The sequence below is a fragment of the Pyrgilauda ruficollis genome, unplaced genomic scaffold, assembly GCF_017590135.1.
Source record: "Pyrgilauda ruficollis isolate IOZ18807 unplaced genomic scaffold, ASM1759013v1 scaffold57, whole genome shotgun sequence".
Taxonomy (NCBI): domain Eukaryota; kingdom Metazoa; phylum Chordata; class Aves; order Passeriformes; family Passeridae; genus Pyrgilauda; species Pyrgilauda ruficollis.
The window spans coordinates 3148121-3168467 of record NW_024527377.1 but is presented as its reverse complement, the minus strand read 5'-3'; the positions used below and the strand labels follow the sequence as shown (position 1 = coordinate 3168467).

Genomic DNA, 20347 nt, shown 5'->3' with positions numbered 1-20347 from the left:
TATGGATGGGTGGATGGGGGAAAGGGAGATGCATGTGGTGTCCTGAGAAAGGCAATGTCTTCCTGCTTCTCCCCAGACAGATGAGTGGAAAGGCAAAAACACAATAGCAGTGACTACTGATACAGCCTAAATACATTGTTTTTGCATCATATAAATCTGGGAAATTTATCTGTAATTTGCAGGCTGGGAATACATCAGTATTCATTTGAGCCTCTGAAAACAAATACAGTATTTGGTCTCAGGGAAATGCTGGGGTATATCATCCCCTATGGGGTTTACTGGAATAATACTCTTTATTCTGCAGTAGGGGAATCCTTGCCCCAGCTGCTTTGAATGTCCTATTGTGCAGTAAACTAACGAAAAAATACTTGTTTCTGTCAGTCTGTGTCCTGTTACAAACATCCAGCGTACCCAGAACCTTAAACCCCAGTGTTGGCTACCTAGACTATTACTTTCTAATGTATCAACTAGTAATTAAAAATAAATGTTATATATTGCTACAGCCTTTAAAACTCGTTCTTCTGCTGTGCTTTCATCTTAAACTGCTGCTCTTTCTTCTTCTGCCTCCCACTTTCCCTGGATACAGATGGTTTTTCCCCACCTCAGTCATGGATTTCTGGCTAATGATCAGCTCGTCTTTAGCCGGCGAGTGCTCAAGGTAGACTCCAAATCTGCTGCCACTGGTTTGCTGTGATTGAGCTGCTTTTGCTTTCTCTTTCTGGCTGACTGTTGCTATTTTAAATTGCCACAACCATGGCTGTGTTTAGAGATGCTTGTTGGAAATTTTAACTGAAATCCCATTGGAATTTAGGGGGCAGGCATTGTCAGAGTAAAGGGATATAAAACTAATGGGTTTTAGAATTTGGTTCTTTTTGAGATTTGGGAATCAAGCAGCAAAGTCCTGTAAATTTGATATAAACAGTGTGGGTATTGTAAAATAAAATGCATTAAAACTAGAGTAATCTAAATCCTTGAACTCTAAATGGGACATTGTAATTAGGAAAAATTCAGTGGGAGACTCAACTTGACATAATTGCTTGCAGTGTTCAGCATTTACAATTGGGTTTTTTTAAAAAGGATGCAAGTGATTTAGGAGCCCAGATCTTGTTGAAAGGCCATGGGACTTGTGCTGCTAAGTCACTTAAGGACTTCTGAAAAATCCCACACTTGTCCCTGATTTGAGGGTGGACCGCATATTAAACCCAGCCCTCGGAGCGCCTGGTGGTGACTCTCCCAGATGTTGCTACAAGATTTACGAGGCCGCCTTTCCCATTGTGCAGCCGATGGATGGGCCAGGCCCCAGGGCTGGGCTGGGCTGGGCTGGCTGGTGGGGGGCCAGGAGCTGATTCCCAGCCTGGAATCAGCCCCACAGGGTGCTCCCTTTGGGAATGGCACCCAGCAGACCCGCAGGGACACAGCGACACCCAAAATCCGCAGGGCGCGAGCGGCTCGGGAGGTTCCTGTGTGACCGTGGCTGTCTGTAGAGGATGACATTAAGCACTGCCACTTTTTGTGTGGTTTTCTGGCGTGGTGCACTGAGCCATGGCAGTGTGTGCATGCTCCCTGCCAGCATGGTGTGAGCCTGGGCTGCTCTGGGTGCTGTTGGGTTGGTGGATTCCATGCAGACAATCACTGGGTAAGGGCTTAAGCAGATTAAATCTCATTGTCGAGCACAATTCTGGTTGAGGAAACAGACCCAAATGGCATAAATTGGTGAGCTCACTTTCATCTTTCCCAGCTGCAGTTGGGAAAGCTGAAAGCTGAACAGTTGGAAGCTGCAGTTAAATTTCCCTGGGCCAGCAGAGGCCAGGGTGCTGGGGGCCCAGGGATGCAGTGCATGTGACCCTGAGAGCGCCCCTTGCCAACACTGCTTCATCTCACCATGTCTGTGTGAACTTCTTCCAGGGTGATCAAGGTCGAGATGGAGCCACGGGCCCCCCTGGTCCGCCAGGACCCCCAGGTGCCCGGGGGCCTCCTGGTGACACGGGAAAGGATGGCCCCAGAGGACCTCCAGGCTCCCCTGTAAGGACGGGAGATGCGCAGCGAGCACCAGGCAGCTCCCACCCCACGAGGGACAGCGGGGTGAAGGGTGTCCCCTTCCCAGGGCTGCCACCACAGCCACTGAGTCCCCAGCCTGAGCCACAGCTGGGCTCCAGAGGCTGCTCACAGAGCCAAGCCTCAGGGTGTGGGGCAAGGGAGCAGGAGGGCACTTTCCCTCTCACAGTTTGGAACACAGAGCTGGACCTGGGGCTTGTGTTTGCAGGTGCTGGTTCTAACTCACACAGCCAGGAGATCTCTTCCCCAGTTCATACCCTTTGGATGACCTGTTGCAAATCTGAAGACCACTGGCAATTTATTTAGTAAAAAATAGCTAAAGCATAGCGCAGTGGAACATTCTAATTATTGCTGAGCATTTTGGAGGATGAGAGGTGATAGTTCCAATGTTGGTCTTTTTGGTTTTTGCAGGGTTTCAAAGGCGAGCCAGGAGAGGATGGAGTCATGGTCAGTATTGCCCAGAAGGATCTCTGTGTGTGCCCCTCACCCCCACTGTACATCACCCTTCAGCTCACTGCAGCAAGGGGGTTTGTGTCATTGCTTATGGAGGACAAAAAACCCCGCATGGAATTATAGGTGCCCTAAAATGGATGTTTGTCCAGGGCTACCTGTGCCCTGGGGAGAAAAGAGGCCAGTTTTTGTGTCCCTGGGCTCTTCTGGAGGGATGTGGTGCTCCTGTATCCTAACTCCTGCCCCTCTGAAGCCACCTGGCATTGTGACTCCAAATTGCTAAGGTTTACATTGGATAAAATGGTGTTTACTATACATAAAATACATGAGCCATAAAAGGATATTATTTACTGGGAGCACAGAGAACAAACACAGCTCTGTTTGTAAGGGAAGGTGAGAAGTTGACATCTGTGTCATTTTTTTCCTTGGAATTAAAATACTCTTAGAAATGTTGTTATCCTGTTTTACTCTGTTGTCAAACAAGTATATCTATTACTCTTATATTCAACAGGGTGCCAGAGGACCTCCAGGACCAAAGGTGGGTAATAATCTGCCTAATTTTAACATGAATTCTTGAAATAATGCTGCATAAGAGGGGTGAGGATGAAAATAAGCATTTTGCAGTGGACTTGAACCCATTGATGTATATCAGACATAAAATTCCAAGGCATGGACTGGGTGTAAATGTCTGAATGTGTCACTTCCTCAATATCACATCCACTGCCCATGCTCAAAACTGGAAATGGGCTGGAGGGAGCTGCAGGGGGCTGCAATCTGCTGTGCTGTGGGAATGTGCTTTCTTTTGGGGGGGATAAATATGATCAGCATAAGCCAAGGATTTTAATTTTGCAACTAATTTTGATTATCCACAAAATTTGCCTTATTTTCTGTCATGTTCCTAAATTTCTTTCTCTTCTGTTGATGTTGCTGTTGAAGGGTGAGCCTGGTGTCCAGGGGAAAAAGGTAAAGTGGTGATTTTTAAAATAGGTTTAAATTATTATTATTATTATTTAATTCCTTTATTTCCCTTTGCTTTGCTCTGGGCTTGGCTCGGGAAACCATTGCCAGAGGCTGGTGTAGAAGCTGTGGTCGTGGCTGTCCACACCAACCCTTCCCTGTATTCCCTAAGTTTCCCTCCCACACCATCCTGGGCTGGGCATGGCTGTGCCTGCAGCCTGGCTTTCATTTCCACAAGCAAGCCAGAAGCTGCAGCCACATCTGCCCAACAGACAAAGAATAAAACAGCACATGCCAAGCAAAGCAGTAGGTCTGGAGCCCTTTCTCTCCAATAATTCAATGAACCAAGAGGTGCCTGGAGGATGTGCTCTGCCCAGGGAATGGGTCTGGAATTCCTGGGATGGCCATCACCAAGCAGCACTGCAGTCCCATGGGAAATGTCCTCTTGAGGGCCAGGAATGCTGCTGGGGTGTGGCAGTGAAGATTGTGAGAGATTCACATGCCCAAACTCTCCACCCCAGTGGTGCCATTGAGAAGTGGATAAATCACTGCCTTTAAGAGAAGTCAAAGCACTGACAGGGCCCAGCCTTTCCCTTTTACTGTTTGGCCCAAAACAGGGGTGGCCATGGGCTTTTTTTCAGGCCAGAATGTGGCTTTAACATTTCATAACTGCCTGGTAAAACTAATCTCGTCAGCATCCATGAAGTGATTTTACTCCAGGAGAACATCAAAGCACAAGCAAAACCAAAAAACCTCCTCCTGGCAGAGAGTGTTGGTGGTTTGTGATGAAGTCCATGAAGCAGCTACAGGAGGCCTTTGGGACCCAAAAAGCCTTAAGGAATTGAATGTTTAGTTCCTGCTGAAGGTGGGAGAAGACCTTTGCCAGGGCCTGCTGTAAGCAAATTCTGGAAGATGCCCATCCACCTTCCCAGGATCAGGGGAGGCAGGGCTGGGTGGGAGCAGGGGACCACGCTGGAGCCTCCTGTGCTCCTTGCTGCAGCTCTGTCCTGGTTGCCTGCAAACCTGAGAGACTTTTGGGTCTGTGCAACACCCAGTGAGGTCAACTGATGTGTTGGAACCTGTGTACAAGGCCTGTGTATTTCACTTTTTGTATTTTGTTCCATCAGGGCGATGATGGGATCCCTGGGGAGCCAGGACTTGTGGGCCCTAAGGTACGTTCTGCTCTGTCCCTCTAATGCACGTGTTGGGCAGCATCTTTTGCTGTCTGGTTTTTGCAGCATATCACAGCAGGGGCAGGATGAGGAACATTTCTCCTCTGGTGTGGAAAAAGATCAAAAAACTGTGAGGGTGGTGAGGCCCTGGCACAGGGTGCCCAGAGCAGCTGTGGCTGCCCCATCCCTGGAAGTGTCCAAGGCCAGGTTTAACAGGGCTTGGAGCAACCTGGAACAGTGGAAGATGTCCCTGACCATGGCAAGTGTTTGGTACTGGATGATCTTCAAGACCCCTTCCAACACAAAACATTGTACATTTATTATTCTATGCTGTGGTTTTGGGGCCAGCTTCATGGCTGAACACACCACCTGCAGCCAAACTGCTGAATCTGAAAGCTTCACTCTTATCTCAAAAACTCCCCGTTTGCACCTGGGTAAGGTGAAGTGTTTCACAGCTGAAAGCAGAGCTCTGCTCCCTTGTGTATGTAAAATGAAGATAAATTAAGAAAATGCTAACCTGAAGAAATCTTTCCTCCATCCTCTCTGTGCAGCATTTGTCTAAAGGGCTTTGTTTTCAGGGAGAAAAAGGAAGCGTGGGTCCCAAGGGAGAGAACGGCACAGATGGCTTCCCAGGAATAAAGGTAAGGAAAAGCTGGAACTCTGGGCACAGCACTGCTGAGGCACAGGATTCCATCTGAGGAGGTGTTTTGGATCTTTGCCTTCTAAAAGCCTCATAATGTGCCAAAACTGACACGAAAGGAGTGATATTAAGAGTGTTTTAACTTTTCCTGGTGATTTGATGAAAGCCTGGTTCAAGCAGAGATCAGTATAAGAGCTTGTAAGTCATCCACTTGCACATTTTCCACTGAATTGCCTTTTTCCTCAAAAGCTGTGGAATTCTAATCACATTTTGATCCCATGTTATTGATGGCTGTGGAATTGCTTCAGAGCCCCAAGCACTTGTGAGCTGTCCTGTTCTCCTGACCTCCAAAGCTGCCGAGAGATAAAATTAGTCTGGGTTTGTTGAGTGGTGCTGAGGAGACCTGGACACATCCATGGGCTGCTATTTACCTCCTCAGCTGCTTTATATTTAGTAGGATCTGGATGCACTAATATTTTCTATATCAGAGAGTCATGATCCCTTGTTGGGCAAGACAGTGTGTGTGAGGAAGAAAGTGAGCTCTGGTGAACTTTAGTAAACTTTTTCTAGAACCATAGTAGCAGTGCTGATTGAATTCAGGTTTTTTCTATACATTTTTACCATTTTTTACTTTTTGGAGATCTTTAATTTGGTCAGCAAGGGGATCAACATGGGTGTGACAAATGGGACATCTTTTGAATCCTGAACAGAATTTCAGATCATTATTGTAAGAGTGCTATGACTTTTTAAAACCCTCCAATTAAAAAAAAAATTATGAAAAGGAGAGTAGGGGAAAAAATAAAAAGGAGGAAGAAAAAAGGAACAATTTGGCACAGAACTTTTCCTTAAACTCCCTCTTGAAAATGGTTTAAACATCTCAGCTGAAACTTTCCACATGCAAAACTCAGCCTGAAGCAAAGGGTTCCATGTGGAACCAGCACAAAGAGATGGAGCTCGGCACACAGGGCAGGGAGAGCAGCACAGCCCATACAGGGAGCTCAGCCCCGGGCTGGCCACTCCCCTCCCCTGCAACGAGACCTCCTCTTACTCCTCTTACTCCTCTTGTTGTTACACCAACGTTGTTTTTTGCTAAATATATTCCCTCTCAGGTCAAATCTATTTTCTGCTAGGAGAAGCAGTCCCTTGTTGGTGTCATAATTTTTCTTAATCTAAAGCATATCTGTATGGGTGGGTACAGTATTTTTAAGATAAATATTTTATATTTTCCTTGGTCTCATTGAAAAAGTGATTTTTGATTTTCAGGGTGAACCTGGTGAGAAGGGAGGAATTGGCTCCATTGGACCCCGGGTATGGATGTTCAGGATTTTGTCTCAACCTTAGCTGTTCCCCACCACCTCTTTCTGCTTAGTATGTGGATGAATTGCTTCAGGATCTGTTCAGTGTCAGAAAATAGAGATGGTGCATATTTAAACAAATGATTGCACAGGTATTGAATGCTGGCATGGGAAATCAGTCAAGTCCAATTTTCTTATAGTCATGACCATTCTGTGACCCTTTTTTCTGCAAGAGGGAAGCTGGGAATAGGGGTGATCAGGTGAGGATTTTTATGCTCTTCTCCATTACACAAACTGAGGTTTGACAGTTCCAGCTGTCAGACTAAGGACTGGTTAAATCCATGCTGTTTGTAAGGTGATAACCCCCAAACGCTGCGTGTCAGGTCTTTGCTTTCATAGCAGCCACCTCTCCATGCTGTAGGATTAAATAGGATTCATCCCTGCCTGCAGGGTCCCCCTGGGCTGAAAGGGGAGCAGGGAGACACCGTCGTGATCGACTACGACGGCCGAATCCTGGACGCGCTCAAGGTAAGCCCTGCGCCAGGGCTCGTGGGAAAGGACTGAAATCTGCCAAGCTCTGCCACGGTGGCAATGTGTCCACCCTTGTCCTTGTCTCCTCCTGAGTTTTCTGTCTTGGCACAGAGCTGGTTGGGAGGGAAGAAAGAGTTGATTGCATCTGAGGGCTGAGGATATTTATGGTGTAGCAGCAAAAGCAGTGGCGGAGCTCAATGGCAGCAGTTGGGGTGTGGGAGGAAGGGGAGCAACACCTGAGCCTTAACCTGCCCAACTGAACAGTGCCCTGACCTTTTCATTAGGACGAAATAAGCTGAATAGAATAAACACTTAATTACAGGCATATTTGAGAACCATCCTAATTGTTTTATAACAGGCTGCAGGGATACACAAAGTGCTGGTAATTTCCGTTTGCCAGATGTCCGCGTGGCACGCAGCTTTGGGAGTGGAGTGCCGTGGTTGGAGAGCCTCCATCAAATGTCTGGAGGCTTCATCTGCTGGATCCAGACCCTGTCCCTTGTTCTGCATGCAGAAACTGCTGAGGGGCACATCACTGAACCTCACTAACTTTGCTGTTTTCCTGCTTACTCGCTGTTTGCAGTGTTTGTGCACTGACCTGTCTCAAGAACAAGCTCTGGAAAGTTTTGCAGTGTGACTAAGTGTAACAGCATTTGAGTGTGCAGCCATGGAGAAAGGTGCTCCAGGATATGATACTGGTTTGGCTTCCATCTGAGCAAGACCACAAATTTTGCTGCTTGAAATAATTTGCAAGTTGGAAAATATTTGTTCATTTCAAGGTGGTTTGTGGTCTTTGCATCCAGCAGTGCCCAGGGAAAATAACTTCTTTAAGTGTGCAAGGTTTTCCTGTTGTTAGTGCTCACACAAACTCCTTTTTTCCCCTCTTTAATTGCACCTCCCTGGCTGGCTGACACTGTTTTCAGCACGATGCTGCTTCCCAGGCTGGCTGGTGGAGCAGGCAGGATGCAAAAAGAGACCATCAGATTGGGGTCCCACATCCAGCTAAAGGCATTTTGCCTCTTAGCCCATGTCTGCAGCTGTACACCTGACTGGCTCCCACTGTGTTGTGTTCTGCATGAACAACCCCGTGGCAGAGGAGCCTCGGGCACTCTGTGGCAGCTGAGCTCATCTCGGTGCTCAGGCAATCCGCTCACCTGAGTGTCTCTGGCAGATCGTGGCTGGGAGTGCTCATCCCCACAGCATGAGCACAGCCATGTCCATGCCAGCCACGATCAAACCTGTTTTGTTTGTGTTTCAGGGTCCACCAGGTCCCCCAGGGCCACCGGGCCCCCAAGGCACTCCAGGTCCCAAGGTGAGCCTGGCCTCTGCCAAGCTGCGTGGTCATTAGTAGCTCTCCATGAGGAGTCTCCCAGCCAAAATAAGGCAGTTGAAGCTGCCTGTAAAGGCAGTTGAGGCTGTGTGTGCTATTTAGTCCTTTCTCTGACTGAAAAAACAGTGGCTTTCACACAAAAGCCAAAATTGTCTTGACCTGTCTCTGGCCTTCTTCCAGAGGATGCTGTCCCAGAAATTATTCCAGTCCCAGTTCCACACCTGACAGACAAATCCCAGCTCCTCTGAGACTGCCCCATTTGTCTGTGTCAGGAGGCAGAAGTGGGAGAAGCAGTGGTGAGAGGGGCTGGCAGTCCTGTGGCTGTGCTGAGCCACCCTCATTCCCACCCTCCCTGTGTGCTGTTTGCTGTCCCAGCACTGTCCCAGGACCTGCTGTCCTCCTGCTTCACAAGCAAGAGTCTGTAACCTGTCACCAGCTGTTTCTTTAAAAGAATAATGTAATTTGTAGAAAAGTATATCTTGAAAGAATAGGATGGGACAGGATTTCAGTGCCTTTTGAGGTCTCTGTGCCAATATCCAGATCAGCTGGTGATGCTGGTGGGTCACTGACGCCTCCTTGGTCCTAAGCCTGGCAGTGGCAAACCCATAACCACAACAGTTGTGTGTGAATAACTCATTTCTTTGCACAATGCTTTCCAAGGATGAATCCTTCATTTAATTTACCACGGGCTCCCCTTTCTTTGTCTCCCTCCAGGGAGAGCTGGGCTTGCCAGGTCCACCTGGAATGGATGGTGAAAAGGTGAGTGAGGCACGGCCGGATCGAGCGAGGCCCTGCCAGGAGCCAAATGAAAAGGAAGTTTCCTGTGTGTCTGAAAAGCAAATCCAGCATGCCAGGAGTGAGCTCTGCTGTGTAGGGGCAGCTGTGTCTCTCTGAATTGATGGCCCTTTGCCTGCAGCCTCTGCTCTGCTCTGAGCGTGCTGATGCTGCTCGTGGCCACGTCTGCCGAGCTAAAGGGGCTCCTTTCACAAGCAGCTCATCAGATGCTGTCTCAAATCTTTTTTGTAAACCTTCCCAACCCCAAATGGCTGCAATCCCTCCTGCAGCCCAGCCAAATTCTGCTGCACCCTCAAAATTGGCATCTGTGAGGTTGAGTGTTAAAACATGTTCTCATGAGCCCGCGATGCGGAGGGAACAGCAGAAAGGCAGAAGTGGCTGCTGTGGGTCTTGTTTTAAGAGTTTTCTCCTAAACATGTTGTATTCTCTCAACTTGCAGGGTCCCAAAGGAGCAAAGGGTGACCAGGGCAGCATGGGGACCACGGGGCAGAAAGGAGAGACAGGAGAAGTGGGCTCAGCAGGTCCCCCGGTACGTCCCTCTGGCTGTCCCTGTCCCTCTGCTCTCGGTTCTTTGATGAATGATTGTTGCAAATGCTCAGAATGGGGCTGGGTTGGCTGATTTAAGCAATGACCTCTCCACACCACCTTCCTGTGGAGCTTTGAGTTTCCATTTCTAATCAGCTTATTCAGAATGTATCAAGGAGGAGAAAATATTTCTTCAAGGTCCCCTAGAGATGACCACGAGCTTTGCTTGAGCCAAGGCTGGTGTTTAGAGGGAGACAAACCTATTTTTCTCTCATTTTGCTTTCCTGGAAGATGCACCACGTCAGTGCCACATTTTTATCTTTCAGGGAGCAGAAGGGCCAAAAGGAGACAGAGGAGAAAAAGGAGACACTGGGTCACCATGTCTGCAGAATAATCATGTAAGATCTTGGCAACATAAAGCCTCTTTCATGGCATGGGATCAGGCAAAGTTGGGGGTGGAGGATACACCCACCAGACCCATATCCATCAGCAAATCCCAACTGTTTTCTACAAGTGTCTAAATGGGGTTTATTCCTTAGGGAAGAGCAGTTCACACACTTAACACTACAAAGTTATTTCGATTTTGTATTGGTGGCTGAGATATTGGATGCTGCTGCCATAATCAATGGGGCATTAAATAATGATTCTGGGCTTTGTGAGGCTCCCACTCCTGACAGCCTTGTTAATGTGCTGCTTAATTCCCTTCTGCAGATCATACCTGAGCCTGGACCCCCTGGATTACCTGGCCCTATGGTAGGACTCTGAAGTGATTCCTGCAGATTTGTTATTGTATGTGATAAAGGACAAGGGTGGTTTGTTCTGTTTAGTTATTGTGGGCTGTCTTAAATCTGGGAAAAAAATCAGGGAAGTGTTACAGTCTGATCTGTCTTTGGAGAAATTAAAGCACCCGATTTAGGAGAGTACATCAGAGTTTATGGCTCATTTTGCAAAAATCCAAGGTGTTCCTTGGGAGAAAAGATAAAATCTTGTGGGATGGAAAATCTGTTCCCCATCATGACAGTGTCTGCATTCCCCTAAATTCACCCAAGTCATGAAGTTTTCTGCCATCAGCTGCACTGGGAGAGAATGCAGGTGGTGGTGAACACACAGAGCATTTTTGATGGAGACATCAAAGGGGTTTGGTGCCTACAGGGCTCCAAGAGGAGCTGTCAGGGACTTTGGGAAGGCTGGGATGCCTCTGCTGGGCCCAAGATTCACCTTGAGAGACCACGCTTCAAAAGCAAGTGGCATTCCAGGTGGCATTCACAGCCTGGGAGGTATCCCAGCCCTGCCCAGGTGTGGAGGGCTGTGTTGGCACAATGCCATCCCCAAAGCTTCCTGTCACTTTCTTCAGCAAAGATTCTGGGGACTCTCACTCCCCAGAGCTTGTGTTGCAGAGCATTATTGCCCCATCTTACACAGAATGCTCTTTTTCAGTTCCCCTGGCCTCTGATTTGATACTGGAGAACAAAATAAACTGCCACCTGTCTTGAAAATAAGTATTTGACCATTGTCAGTCTGTAATTTGAGCAATAAATGATTTGGGAAGGAAAGTTTAGAGTATGTTTTTAAATTCTGGGTTTTTTCATATGCACCACTGTCTTTCCCACAGGGTCCTCCAGGAATCCAGGGGCCTAAAGTAAGTCAATAAATTAAATGTCACCCAGTTTCCCAGCTGCTAGTGCATTATTTACAGGCTCACAAAGGCCTGTCAGCTCTGGAGACTGAGTTTTTTGTCACTGTTGTCACAACACATCTCTTGGTTACACTGTTCAGCAGTTGGCATTTTGGAAAACAAGCCATTTTCCCTTCCAAGCATTTACAATCCAAACCCCTCCTCCAGCACAGAGTCCTGAGGGCTGGTGAGAGCCAGGGTTTCCAAACCAAAAGGCTTAAAACCTGTATTTTCAGCTATTTTCTTATATGCTGTGGTCAAGGGCAAAACATCTGCAGCAGTGTGGGTGTGAGCACCCCAGAGAAGGGGTGGGAGGAGGTGGGTGCATGAGGGGCTGCCCTGGGCACAGCTGCCAGGGCTCCTTGGCTGATCCACTTCATGTCTGCAGGGTTTGGATGGTGCAAAGGGAGAGAAAGGTGACACTGGTGAGAAGGGGGACCAAGGTGACACCGGACCTGCTGTGAGTTGTTTTCCCAAATCTCATTTCTGGCTGTTGACAGAAACCTGTCTCACAGGAAACAATCCCAATGTTTTGTTTCTTTTTAATTTAAGGGTCTCCCAGGTGCTCCAGGGCTCATTGGTTTACCTGGTACCAAAGGAGAAAAGGTAATCATGGGTGTGGGAGAGGAGCAGGGACATTGGGGTGCATCCTAAAATAGGGGCTGTAAAATCCTGCTTGGGGAGTCCAGCCAGAGCTGCAGAGCTGGACCAGCACTACCCTGGTGGGTGGCAAAGGAGCAGCCTCCAGTCCCAGGGGCTCCTGGATGAGCCCATGCCCTCACGACCACGTTAAACCAACTGGATCTGAGTTTGTCTGCAGCACCAAGCTCAACACAGCACATCTTAATTTTTATTTTTACATCTGCAGGGAAAGCCAGGGGAGCCAGGATTGGATGTGAGTATGGAAATCATTAATTATTCGTGGTAGAAACACAAGTAACACACACCTAACTTGAGATTGTTGGGAAAATATGTAGCTAACACTGCATACACTGGTCCCCCTTAAACACAATGGCCATGGAGTGATGGCTGTAGGAAAGGGCTGAATTTGGACTCTGAATTTGGGCTACTTCCACTGCACAGTGGAACTGCTCACCTAAAGGTGCTGCCAGGGCTTCCCTTTCCAACTGAGAATATTTGTATTGGATTCAGTGACATGAAAATTTCTAATAGCTGTGATGTTACTGGGGTGTGGTGAAGCACTCCGTTTTTCCAAGAAATTGCTGACAATACCACATCAACAGGAAGAAAATGTCATTCTTCACCGTGGCAGGACAGGCTGATGGCTGGAATTGGCTCATGTTGAACTGAGCCATTCACACACTAAACTTACAAAATCTTCTTTTTTTTTTTTTTCCTTTTTTTCCTTTTTCCCACCTAAAAATTGTGGTGACAGGGTTTCCCCGGTCTCAGAGGAGAGAAAGGAGAGAGAAGTGAAAGAGGCGAGAAGGTGAGTGGGTTATGGCTGTGTTGATGCTTGTGGGGCAGGACACGCTGCTCTTTTTGGCAGGCAGTGCTGCTTGCCCTGGAGCCACTGCTGAAAGGCCTTCTGTGCAGCCCAAGGATTTGCAAATTCCCAGGACAGGACAGGCAGTTATTCCTACCCACTTGGAAGGGTTTTTGCAAGCCTGCCCCCACCCCACCCCAGCCCAGCCCAGCTGTGGGGAAATGGAGCAGCCTGACAGCTCCAGGTTGCACAGAATCGCTGGTCTTGGTTTATAGACCTTGAAAATGGATCCAAGTCAAAGGTTTTGTTACAGGGACCTTTAAACAAAGGGGTACCCAGGTGGAGCCAGGAGCCCAGCTGAGCACAGGGCAGTAGCTGGAAGCTGCTGCTCCCACTTGCTGTCAGATACCAACCTGGGCTCCAGCAGAAACTGCTCAGTTAGTCAATCTGCTATAAAATTATCTATTACAATATTTCCACCCAGCTTTAACTGAAGATTTTCACAGTGATTTCACTGCTCAGCTGAGGTCACACTAGTGCAAGTGTCCTTACTCTGTGTGTGCACTGGGACTCTGTAAGTGCTGTGAGACATGAACTAAAGGTGTTTCTTCCCCTTGCTCCTGCTATCTTCCTGTTGTTCTGACAGGGTGAACGAGGAATACCAGGGAGAAAAGGGGCCAAAGGACAGAAGGGGGAACCAGGCCCCCCCGGACTGGATCAGCCTTGTCCCGTGGTACGTCTTTCATTTCACTCGTCCTAAGCATGGGGCTGAAAAGGAGACACAGCTTTGCAGCCAGGGAGGATTTGGGAGTTCTCTCTTTTGCAGTAAATCAGAGCAGATGGTTATTGTTTTCTCACTTTTCTTAATGGTTTATCTGCACTGCTGGAAGTTCACTGCTCGCTGTAAGGGCTCCTCACTGGCCAGATGGGAGCAAGCCACAGCAGTAAAAATAAAGCATCTTTGTGTAAAGACCTTCTTATTGTAGTCAGGAACAATGGACCTCAGTAGAGCTCTTCAGGAGATAGTGTGATGCTGCTGGCTTGGCTTCTGAGCATGTTTGAAATCAGGGAGTAACTGGGTGCAGGGGATGGGAGCTGATCTGAAAACAAGGCCAGCTCCATCCCTTCCCTTCATCCCTGCAAACTGAGCAAGGGATGAGCCAGGGGAAGCATGTTGGGGTTGATAGCATCACAGCTCTGTCAAGCATAAGTGATGCATGAGCTGGAGCTCCCCAGGCTGCCAAGAAGTGCCTCTGGGAGGAGACCTCCCCTGGTTTCTCTGCCTGTGGCTCAGAGCTGTCCCTTCCCAGACACACCCCGGGCCACCGCGGCTTTCCAGGAAACCTCCTGGGTGTTTGAGCCTGGGGAAGCTGGATCTCTCAAGTTCACTTCCTTAACCTCTTATTCATTAGAGAGAGCCCGTCAAAAAAAAAAAAAAAAATCTAGAGTGGTTTATAAAAAGTTATTTGACCTGGTAAAATTTACCTCTTTTTTACTACTGTTTCTCATATAATGACTAAAGGTAGAGAGATCCTTTCCCTGAAGTGCTTTGAAGCTGCAGGATGAGAAGTTTCAAATATGGAACTGAAACTGCTTAAACATAACTGTTTAGAACTTTTAGAACTTAGTCCAGAAGCACCGAATTAAGAGTGCCAGCTGCTTGCTCCATGACAATTCAAAAACCCATTTCTTTGAACATGTGACTTTTCCCCATTCTCTGAGCACAGCCATGGTAGCCAAGGCTGTTTTGTAGCTCCACTACACCAGCAATAAGCTCCTTTAGTCAATATGCTTTATTTTGCCTGGAGATTGAATGTGAACTGCAATTTTTTCCTCTCTCGACATGTTGGGTGATTTACCCTTTATCTCTTTAACTGCACTTTTACAAATGTGAATCTCTGGTTTGTGTACAGAGGATCTTTCCCAGATGACAGATTCTGCATGTCATGTGAATTCCCTACCATAAAATCACTCTGCTGACTCGCTGTGTCATCAGAAATGGAGCTGTGAAGCTCTAGACCCATCCTCCTCCCCCTGTGCTGAAACGTGGGTGTCTGTCTGTGTAACTCCTGTGTCCTTTATCATTCTCAACAAGCAGTTATTTTTCCAAACAGGGAGGTCATAGCATTGCAGGCAGCAAAAGGGATCCAGGTTTGCCAGGCCTGGATGGGGTGAGCCTGCCCTGCCCTTTGGTACAGTATCTGCTCTGTCTTGCATGGTTTGTGTGTGTTCCTGCTGTGGCCAAGCCCTGACCCCAGGAGCAAACCCCTCCAGGGACAAGAAGGACACAGGGCAGCAGAGCTGGAACAAGATGTTTCACTCTGGCATTTGGGGAAGGCTGCCAATGAGTTGTGCCTCCTTCTTCCCAGTTAAAATTACTTTAGATAGGGAGTGTAAATCTTGGGAGATCATGCAGGGGATGCCAGTCCCTTTATGGTAACAGATGCTGAAAGTTAGTTATGGTTTCCCTCAGTGCCTATGGCCCAATTTGGTTCCCCTTGTGCTGCTGCAGCCCCGAGCCCCATCCCCAGCTGGGATTTGAAAAGCTTTCCTCAAGCAAACAGTCCTGCAGAGCAGGGCCACTGGCACTCTGGGCACCAGAAGGGTTTTGCTGTGTCAGCACAGAGCTCTGCTCAGGTTGAGTCCAGTGCTTATGCAGGAAGGTTCGTGCTCTGCTCCCCAAAAGGGCTCTGCACCACTAGCTAAGAGAGGTCATTGTTTTATTTTCATTTTTTTAACCATAGAAAATGCTGCATGTTAGATGATTTGCAGTTGTCCTCAGAAAAACAAAAGGGCAGTAAGCTGTTTCTCTTTCAAAAAGTTAAATTACTTTCAGATGTGTCCAAGAAACCAATTCCTAACTTCAGGCCTGCTCTAACGTTTTACTTACTCCCCAGAGATGTTCTATTTCCCAAGCATCTCCCATCTTAACTACACAGAAAACACAGGACCCATCTCTGTTGAAGGCACTGTAAGCTGCAGTGGGTGATTCCTCCAATTAACTACAACGTGACCATTTAGCAAAGCACTTGTGCATTTTCCTGGTTAGTTGCAGGTTGCTTGAAATGTTGACTTTGTTCTGCAGCCCAGGGTGCAGAGGAGGCTTGCTGGGCTTTCAGTCCAGGAGCATCAGCATGAGCCCCACACACAGCCACGAAGAGTCATTTTGGAGTCACTCATGTGAAATATGGTAGAAAGGTGTGGAGTTTTATGATGGCCAAAATAAGTATTCTGAGTGCACAAGAAAGAGAAGTAGCTCAGGGCAGAGATAAACCCCCTGACCATCAGTGTCAGGGAGCACCTTAACAGCAGGTCAGCATGTTTTAGGTCAAACAACCACTCTGTCCCCTGTACCCATCACCCCAGACAACTCTGGCAAATGTACATGTTCTACCCCCTTTTTTTCTAATAGCTTTGGACCAAAATATTGACTGTGTCTGCAGAAAAAAATGTGTGTTTTCTAACTAAGGTTACAGGATAGCATGACTGCTTACACTCTGAGTAGCTGGAGAGGGTTACCTTACTTCACTGCATCTGTTTTATTGGGCATAGGCTATTTTACATATAAAATCAATACAGAATACAAAAAAATGTGATGACTAACATTTACAGTAAAAAATGTAAAATTGCATTTTGACCTGTATTTGCACTAGCAGTTCTCTCTGCTGCATCCACATCTTCCCAGCCCTAGTGAGTCTGGAGGTGGCTCTGAGGGAAGGGTCAGTGCCTGTGTGCTCTCTGTGGCTCTACATGCAGAAATTCATGTAACTGGAGATCCAAGAGCCTTAAACAAATCCAGCATCAGGAAAGGCAGCTGAAGGCAGCTATTTCTTCTGAGGTGTCTTGAGAGAGCTGGTCATACATAACTCGTTCCTCTTCTGAGGGCTCCTTCCTTTCCAGTGTTCTCCTGGAGTGAGAGCTCTTCTGGCTTTCTGATTTTTGTATGTTTCTTGTATCTCCAGTGGAACAAGACAAATATTTTCACTCCCTTTGCATAGTCCATAACTCATCCTATTCTCAGTTCAACAACTCAAGATTTCTTAAAGAAACTAAGTACTGTAGGATCAAATTTAACACAATTAGGATACCATCTAGGAAAAAAATACCTACATCACCTCCCCCAAACAAAAAAGCACATTTTAACAAAAAATACATTCCCACATCATGCTTTCCATATATATGTCTGATTGCAAAATACACTACCTTATAAAGCAGACTATGAAGTTAATGAACTGTGATTTCAAATCTTTCTATTTGTACACATTTTCTTTGTTTAAAGGAAAAAAAGGTGTAGATTTCCAATTATGTTTTTTTAGTTTACCCTGAGGTGTATTTAATTTTGTGTTGTGCGTGACATATGGATTACATTGCCTGCATATTTATTTTTGTGCATATACAATAAATGGGTTTTGCATGGTAATTAACAGTGCTGCTAAGCCTTTCATTGTGACAAATGAGCTTCAGGTTTTTGGGTCTGACACTTAACAGGAAAACTGAATCTGTAAATTCAATTTTGCAGGGACCAGACGGACTGCCAGTAGCAGGATGTTGGCATAAGGTACAGTAACATTAATAATTGTATATCCTTGAACAGGTCCTGAGTAGTTCTGCTCCCTGCATGGTGATTGTTTGCACTGCTGAACATGCTTTAAGCAGCAGCTCACAGGCCTGGCAGACATGACATTACGCCTTGGGAGAGCAGGATTCCAGCAGCTTCAGGTCTTGTTCCCCCAGCTCTAGACTGGTGCTGGGAACACCAAAAACTTGCTAAGCATGACACAAATCATTGTTAACACTGTCAGTAGAGTGCCTTTTTACAGGCCTGCTCAGCTTTTATCATAGCCAAGGAAGCTCAGGAACCACCCATGGAAAGGCTGCCCCAGGTGCTCATGTGCCTTTCTCAGTCTGAGAAGTTAACAATGGGTTGTCTCTTTGCTACAGAGTTCCAAACATTTCATTCCTAACAAAAACTCTTCTGCCGTTGTAATTATAACTCACAACCACTGCACTGCCTGAGTGCTCTGATCAGCACCCTGGGTGCAGTGGTCAGGTAATTTGTAGCATCTCGTGCACCCAGAGCAGCCTGGGAGAATGAGGAGAGATGTGTCCTCCTGTAAAATGAGGATTTAATCCAGACTTGTAGGAGAATCCTCATTCTCCAACAAGAGTATGACTCTGAAGCTGAGTGGAATTACAAACCCAGCTGTAAACATGTGGTATGTGAACACAGCTGGAGTTAACAGCATGCCACTAACTGATTGCAAACCCTCAGTTGGAATGTGAGCACACCCTTGGTCTATCCAAGGTTTTAATTCTGTGTAATTTGTTTGGATGTACCATTAATATTAAAGAAATCTGAATGCCAATCCTTATAGTATTAACAGTAAGGTTAGTAAGTGTAATGAATGGAGCATTTCTCTGATCAAAATGTTTGTTTGTGTGTTCTTTTTCAGTGATCTCTAAGCATGAAGCACAATATGTAAATAATGTGATATATTTTGATCTTTTTAATTTTTGTATAAAAAAAGGAAAAAAAAACTTTTGACAGTAATATATTGACCTTTTTTTATACTGGATTCTGACATTTATGGACTTGGAAAATAATGTAAAGCTCTCAAACCTATACCATTGCATGGTAACACCAGGATTTGCTAAAGGTACCGATGGCAGTAGCTGAGGATGAACAGTGTTCCCTGCTCATGCTGCAGTGTGAACTAACAGTACTGAGCCAGCCTCGTGTGCCTTACTGCATGAAGGAGGGCAAAACCCCTGTCCTAATTTGGCTCTCAACTTCATATTTGCATTGTACATGCACATTAAAAGGGTGAAAAAACCTGGCTGAAAACAAAGAAAAGAAGGATTCAGCCCTGAAAATGAAAGAAGCTGCTGTCTACTGTCTGGTCAAGCAGGAGAAGGATTTGCAACCTGCAGAGGAAACAAAGCCAAGCTCCATCCATCACTACCTGCTGTGGGTGTGATGGGAACAGCAATTCTGGGGCTAAACTGAACAACCTTGACTGCCTGTGGTTATTTCCTCTACAATCAAGAGAAACCTTTTTCCTCCAGAGGAAGCACCTCTGGGTCCTGTTCTGGGGTGTGATCCTGAAGATGTGCCAGCACTTTGTTGCTGTGGAACACAAATTCCCCAGGAAGCCTCTGCTGCAGAATTTCAAACCAGAAAAACCTGGCAGTATTTCAGTGCAGGGAGCTGCAGGACAGGGAAGGCTCTGCTCAAGTCCCTTCTTAAACAACAGAGCACATAAATGCTGATCTTGGAGTTCCCAGAAATTGGGAGTTTGGAATATTTAATTGACTTGGTTTGTGGGGTTCATTTGCTTTTTATTTCTTCTTGGTTTACATGGTTTTAACTGTAAACTAACTCTGCACTCTCCTCTTGTTGTCTTATTTTTCTTCACCTTTTCAGTCTCTTTTGTTAAATTATCTCTTCTCAGGCACATCCCATGCAGAGCAGGGTAGTGGATAAAAATCACTATTATTTTGATATCTGCATATGCCACTGTGGGATCAATTAAAATTTCAAACTATTCCACAGTTCAACATTTTTAAGATGTCGAAAAAACATCAATTGTGCAGCAGAGAGCCATAAAAAAATATTTCAAAGAGGAAGAAGATGGCTTACAGCCGAGTCTGTTCAGCTTACAATGAAGATCAAGAAGCAACCAGATTCCTTTACAGGGAGGAGATACTTTGTATTAACAAGTTTTTAAACTGCACAGAGAAAGATACACAAATATTCATCCAATGAGTAGAAGTTGAAGCCACACAAACTCAAAAAAGTAAGCTGTGGCTTTTTATTGGTAAAACTGGTTAATCCTAACCAGATCAGTGATAAATTGCTATCACCCTTATGTCCTTTTCATTTAACAGATCATGTCTGGAGGAAATACTTTGCTCAATACAAGTTGCTGGGTTCCGAGTAGGAGTTCTAGGTGAAATCAGGAGCCTGACTGTAATATCAAACACAGTATTATGGCTCTTTGTGGCCTTGATCTTAGAGAATACAGAAGGGAGGCAGTTTTGGTGCACTGAGTAGATCCAAAACCTCTGTTAAGATTCTTGCTTCACTGCCACTCTCACTGCAGCTACTGCCAGAGGGACTGAGAGAGGGATGGGACTGTCCAGGTGCACCCTGTGCTGTCCAAGCTGACCTAGTGCTGGAGGTCTTGCTCCAATATCGTGAACAACAGTGGGAATGTGCTTTGTGCCCCACACAGGTAGGGTGATGCCTGGTGTCTGTGAGTTCTCAGCTGTCCTTGAGTTTACCCCAGGAGTCAGGGTGAGCCTGTGCTCTGTGCTGGAATGGTCACCAAGCTCAGGAGAGGTGACAGCCTCAGGGCTGTGGGCAGTGCATTTGTACCTGGTTGGCTGCTCAGGGCTACACCTACACATCACTGGCTTTGTGGCTGTACTTGGCATCTCTAGCAGTTACTCACCATTTCCTTGGTCACCATACA

The 20347-nt window shown here is 46.5% G+C and overlaps 1 protein-coding gene across 1 annotated transcript in view; it reads left to right on the top strand.

Annotated features, from left to right (window-relative positions):
• The window catches only part of COL23A1 (collagen type XXIII alpha 1 chain), a 173972-nt gene extending 153697 nt beyond the window's left edge, over window positions 1-20275 (top strand). The window contains exons 9-31 of the mRNA XM_041482214.1: window positions 587-658; window positions 1906-2022; window positions 2467-2502; window positions 3017-3043; window positions 3442-3468; window positions 4590-4634; window positions 5213-5275; window positions 6538-6582; window positions 7020-7097; window positions 7459-7482; window positions 8359-8412; window positions 9145-9189; window positions 9665-9754; window positions 10077-10148; window positions 10462-10503; window positions 11363-11389; window positions 11814-11885; window positions 11978-12031; window positions 12294-12320; window positions 12822-12875; window positions 13519-13605; window positions 14987-15064; window positions 17392-20275. Coding sequence (XP_041338148.1) covers window positions 587-658; window positions 1906-2022; window positions 2467-2502; window positions 3017-3043; window positions 3442-3468; window positions 4590-4634; window positions 5213-5275; window positions 6538-6582; window positions 7020-7097; window positions 7459-7482; window positions 8359-8412; window positions 9145-9189; window positions 9665-9754; window positions 10077-10148; window positions 10462-10503; window positions 11363-11389; window positions 11814-11885; window positions 11978-12031; window positions 12294-12320; window positions 12822-12875; window positions 13519-13605; window positions 14987-15064; window positions 17392-17439 — 1284 coding nt within the window. The 3' untranslated portion in view covers window positions 17440-20275. The remainder of the gene's footprint in view (window positions 1-586; window positions 659-1905; window positions 2023-2466; window positions 2503-3016; window positions 3044-3441; window positions 3469-4589; window positions 4635-5212; window positions 5276-6537; window positions 6583-7019; window positions 7098-7458; window positions 7483-8358; window positions 8413-9144; window positions 9190-9664; window positions 9755-10076; window positions 10149-10461; window positions 10504-11362; window positions 11390-11813; window positions 11886-11977; window positions 12032-12293; window positions 12321-12821; window positions 12876-13518; window positions 13606-14986; window positions 15065-17391) is intronic.
• Window positions 20276-20347: the final 72 nt, after the last annotated feature.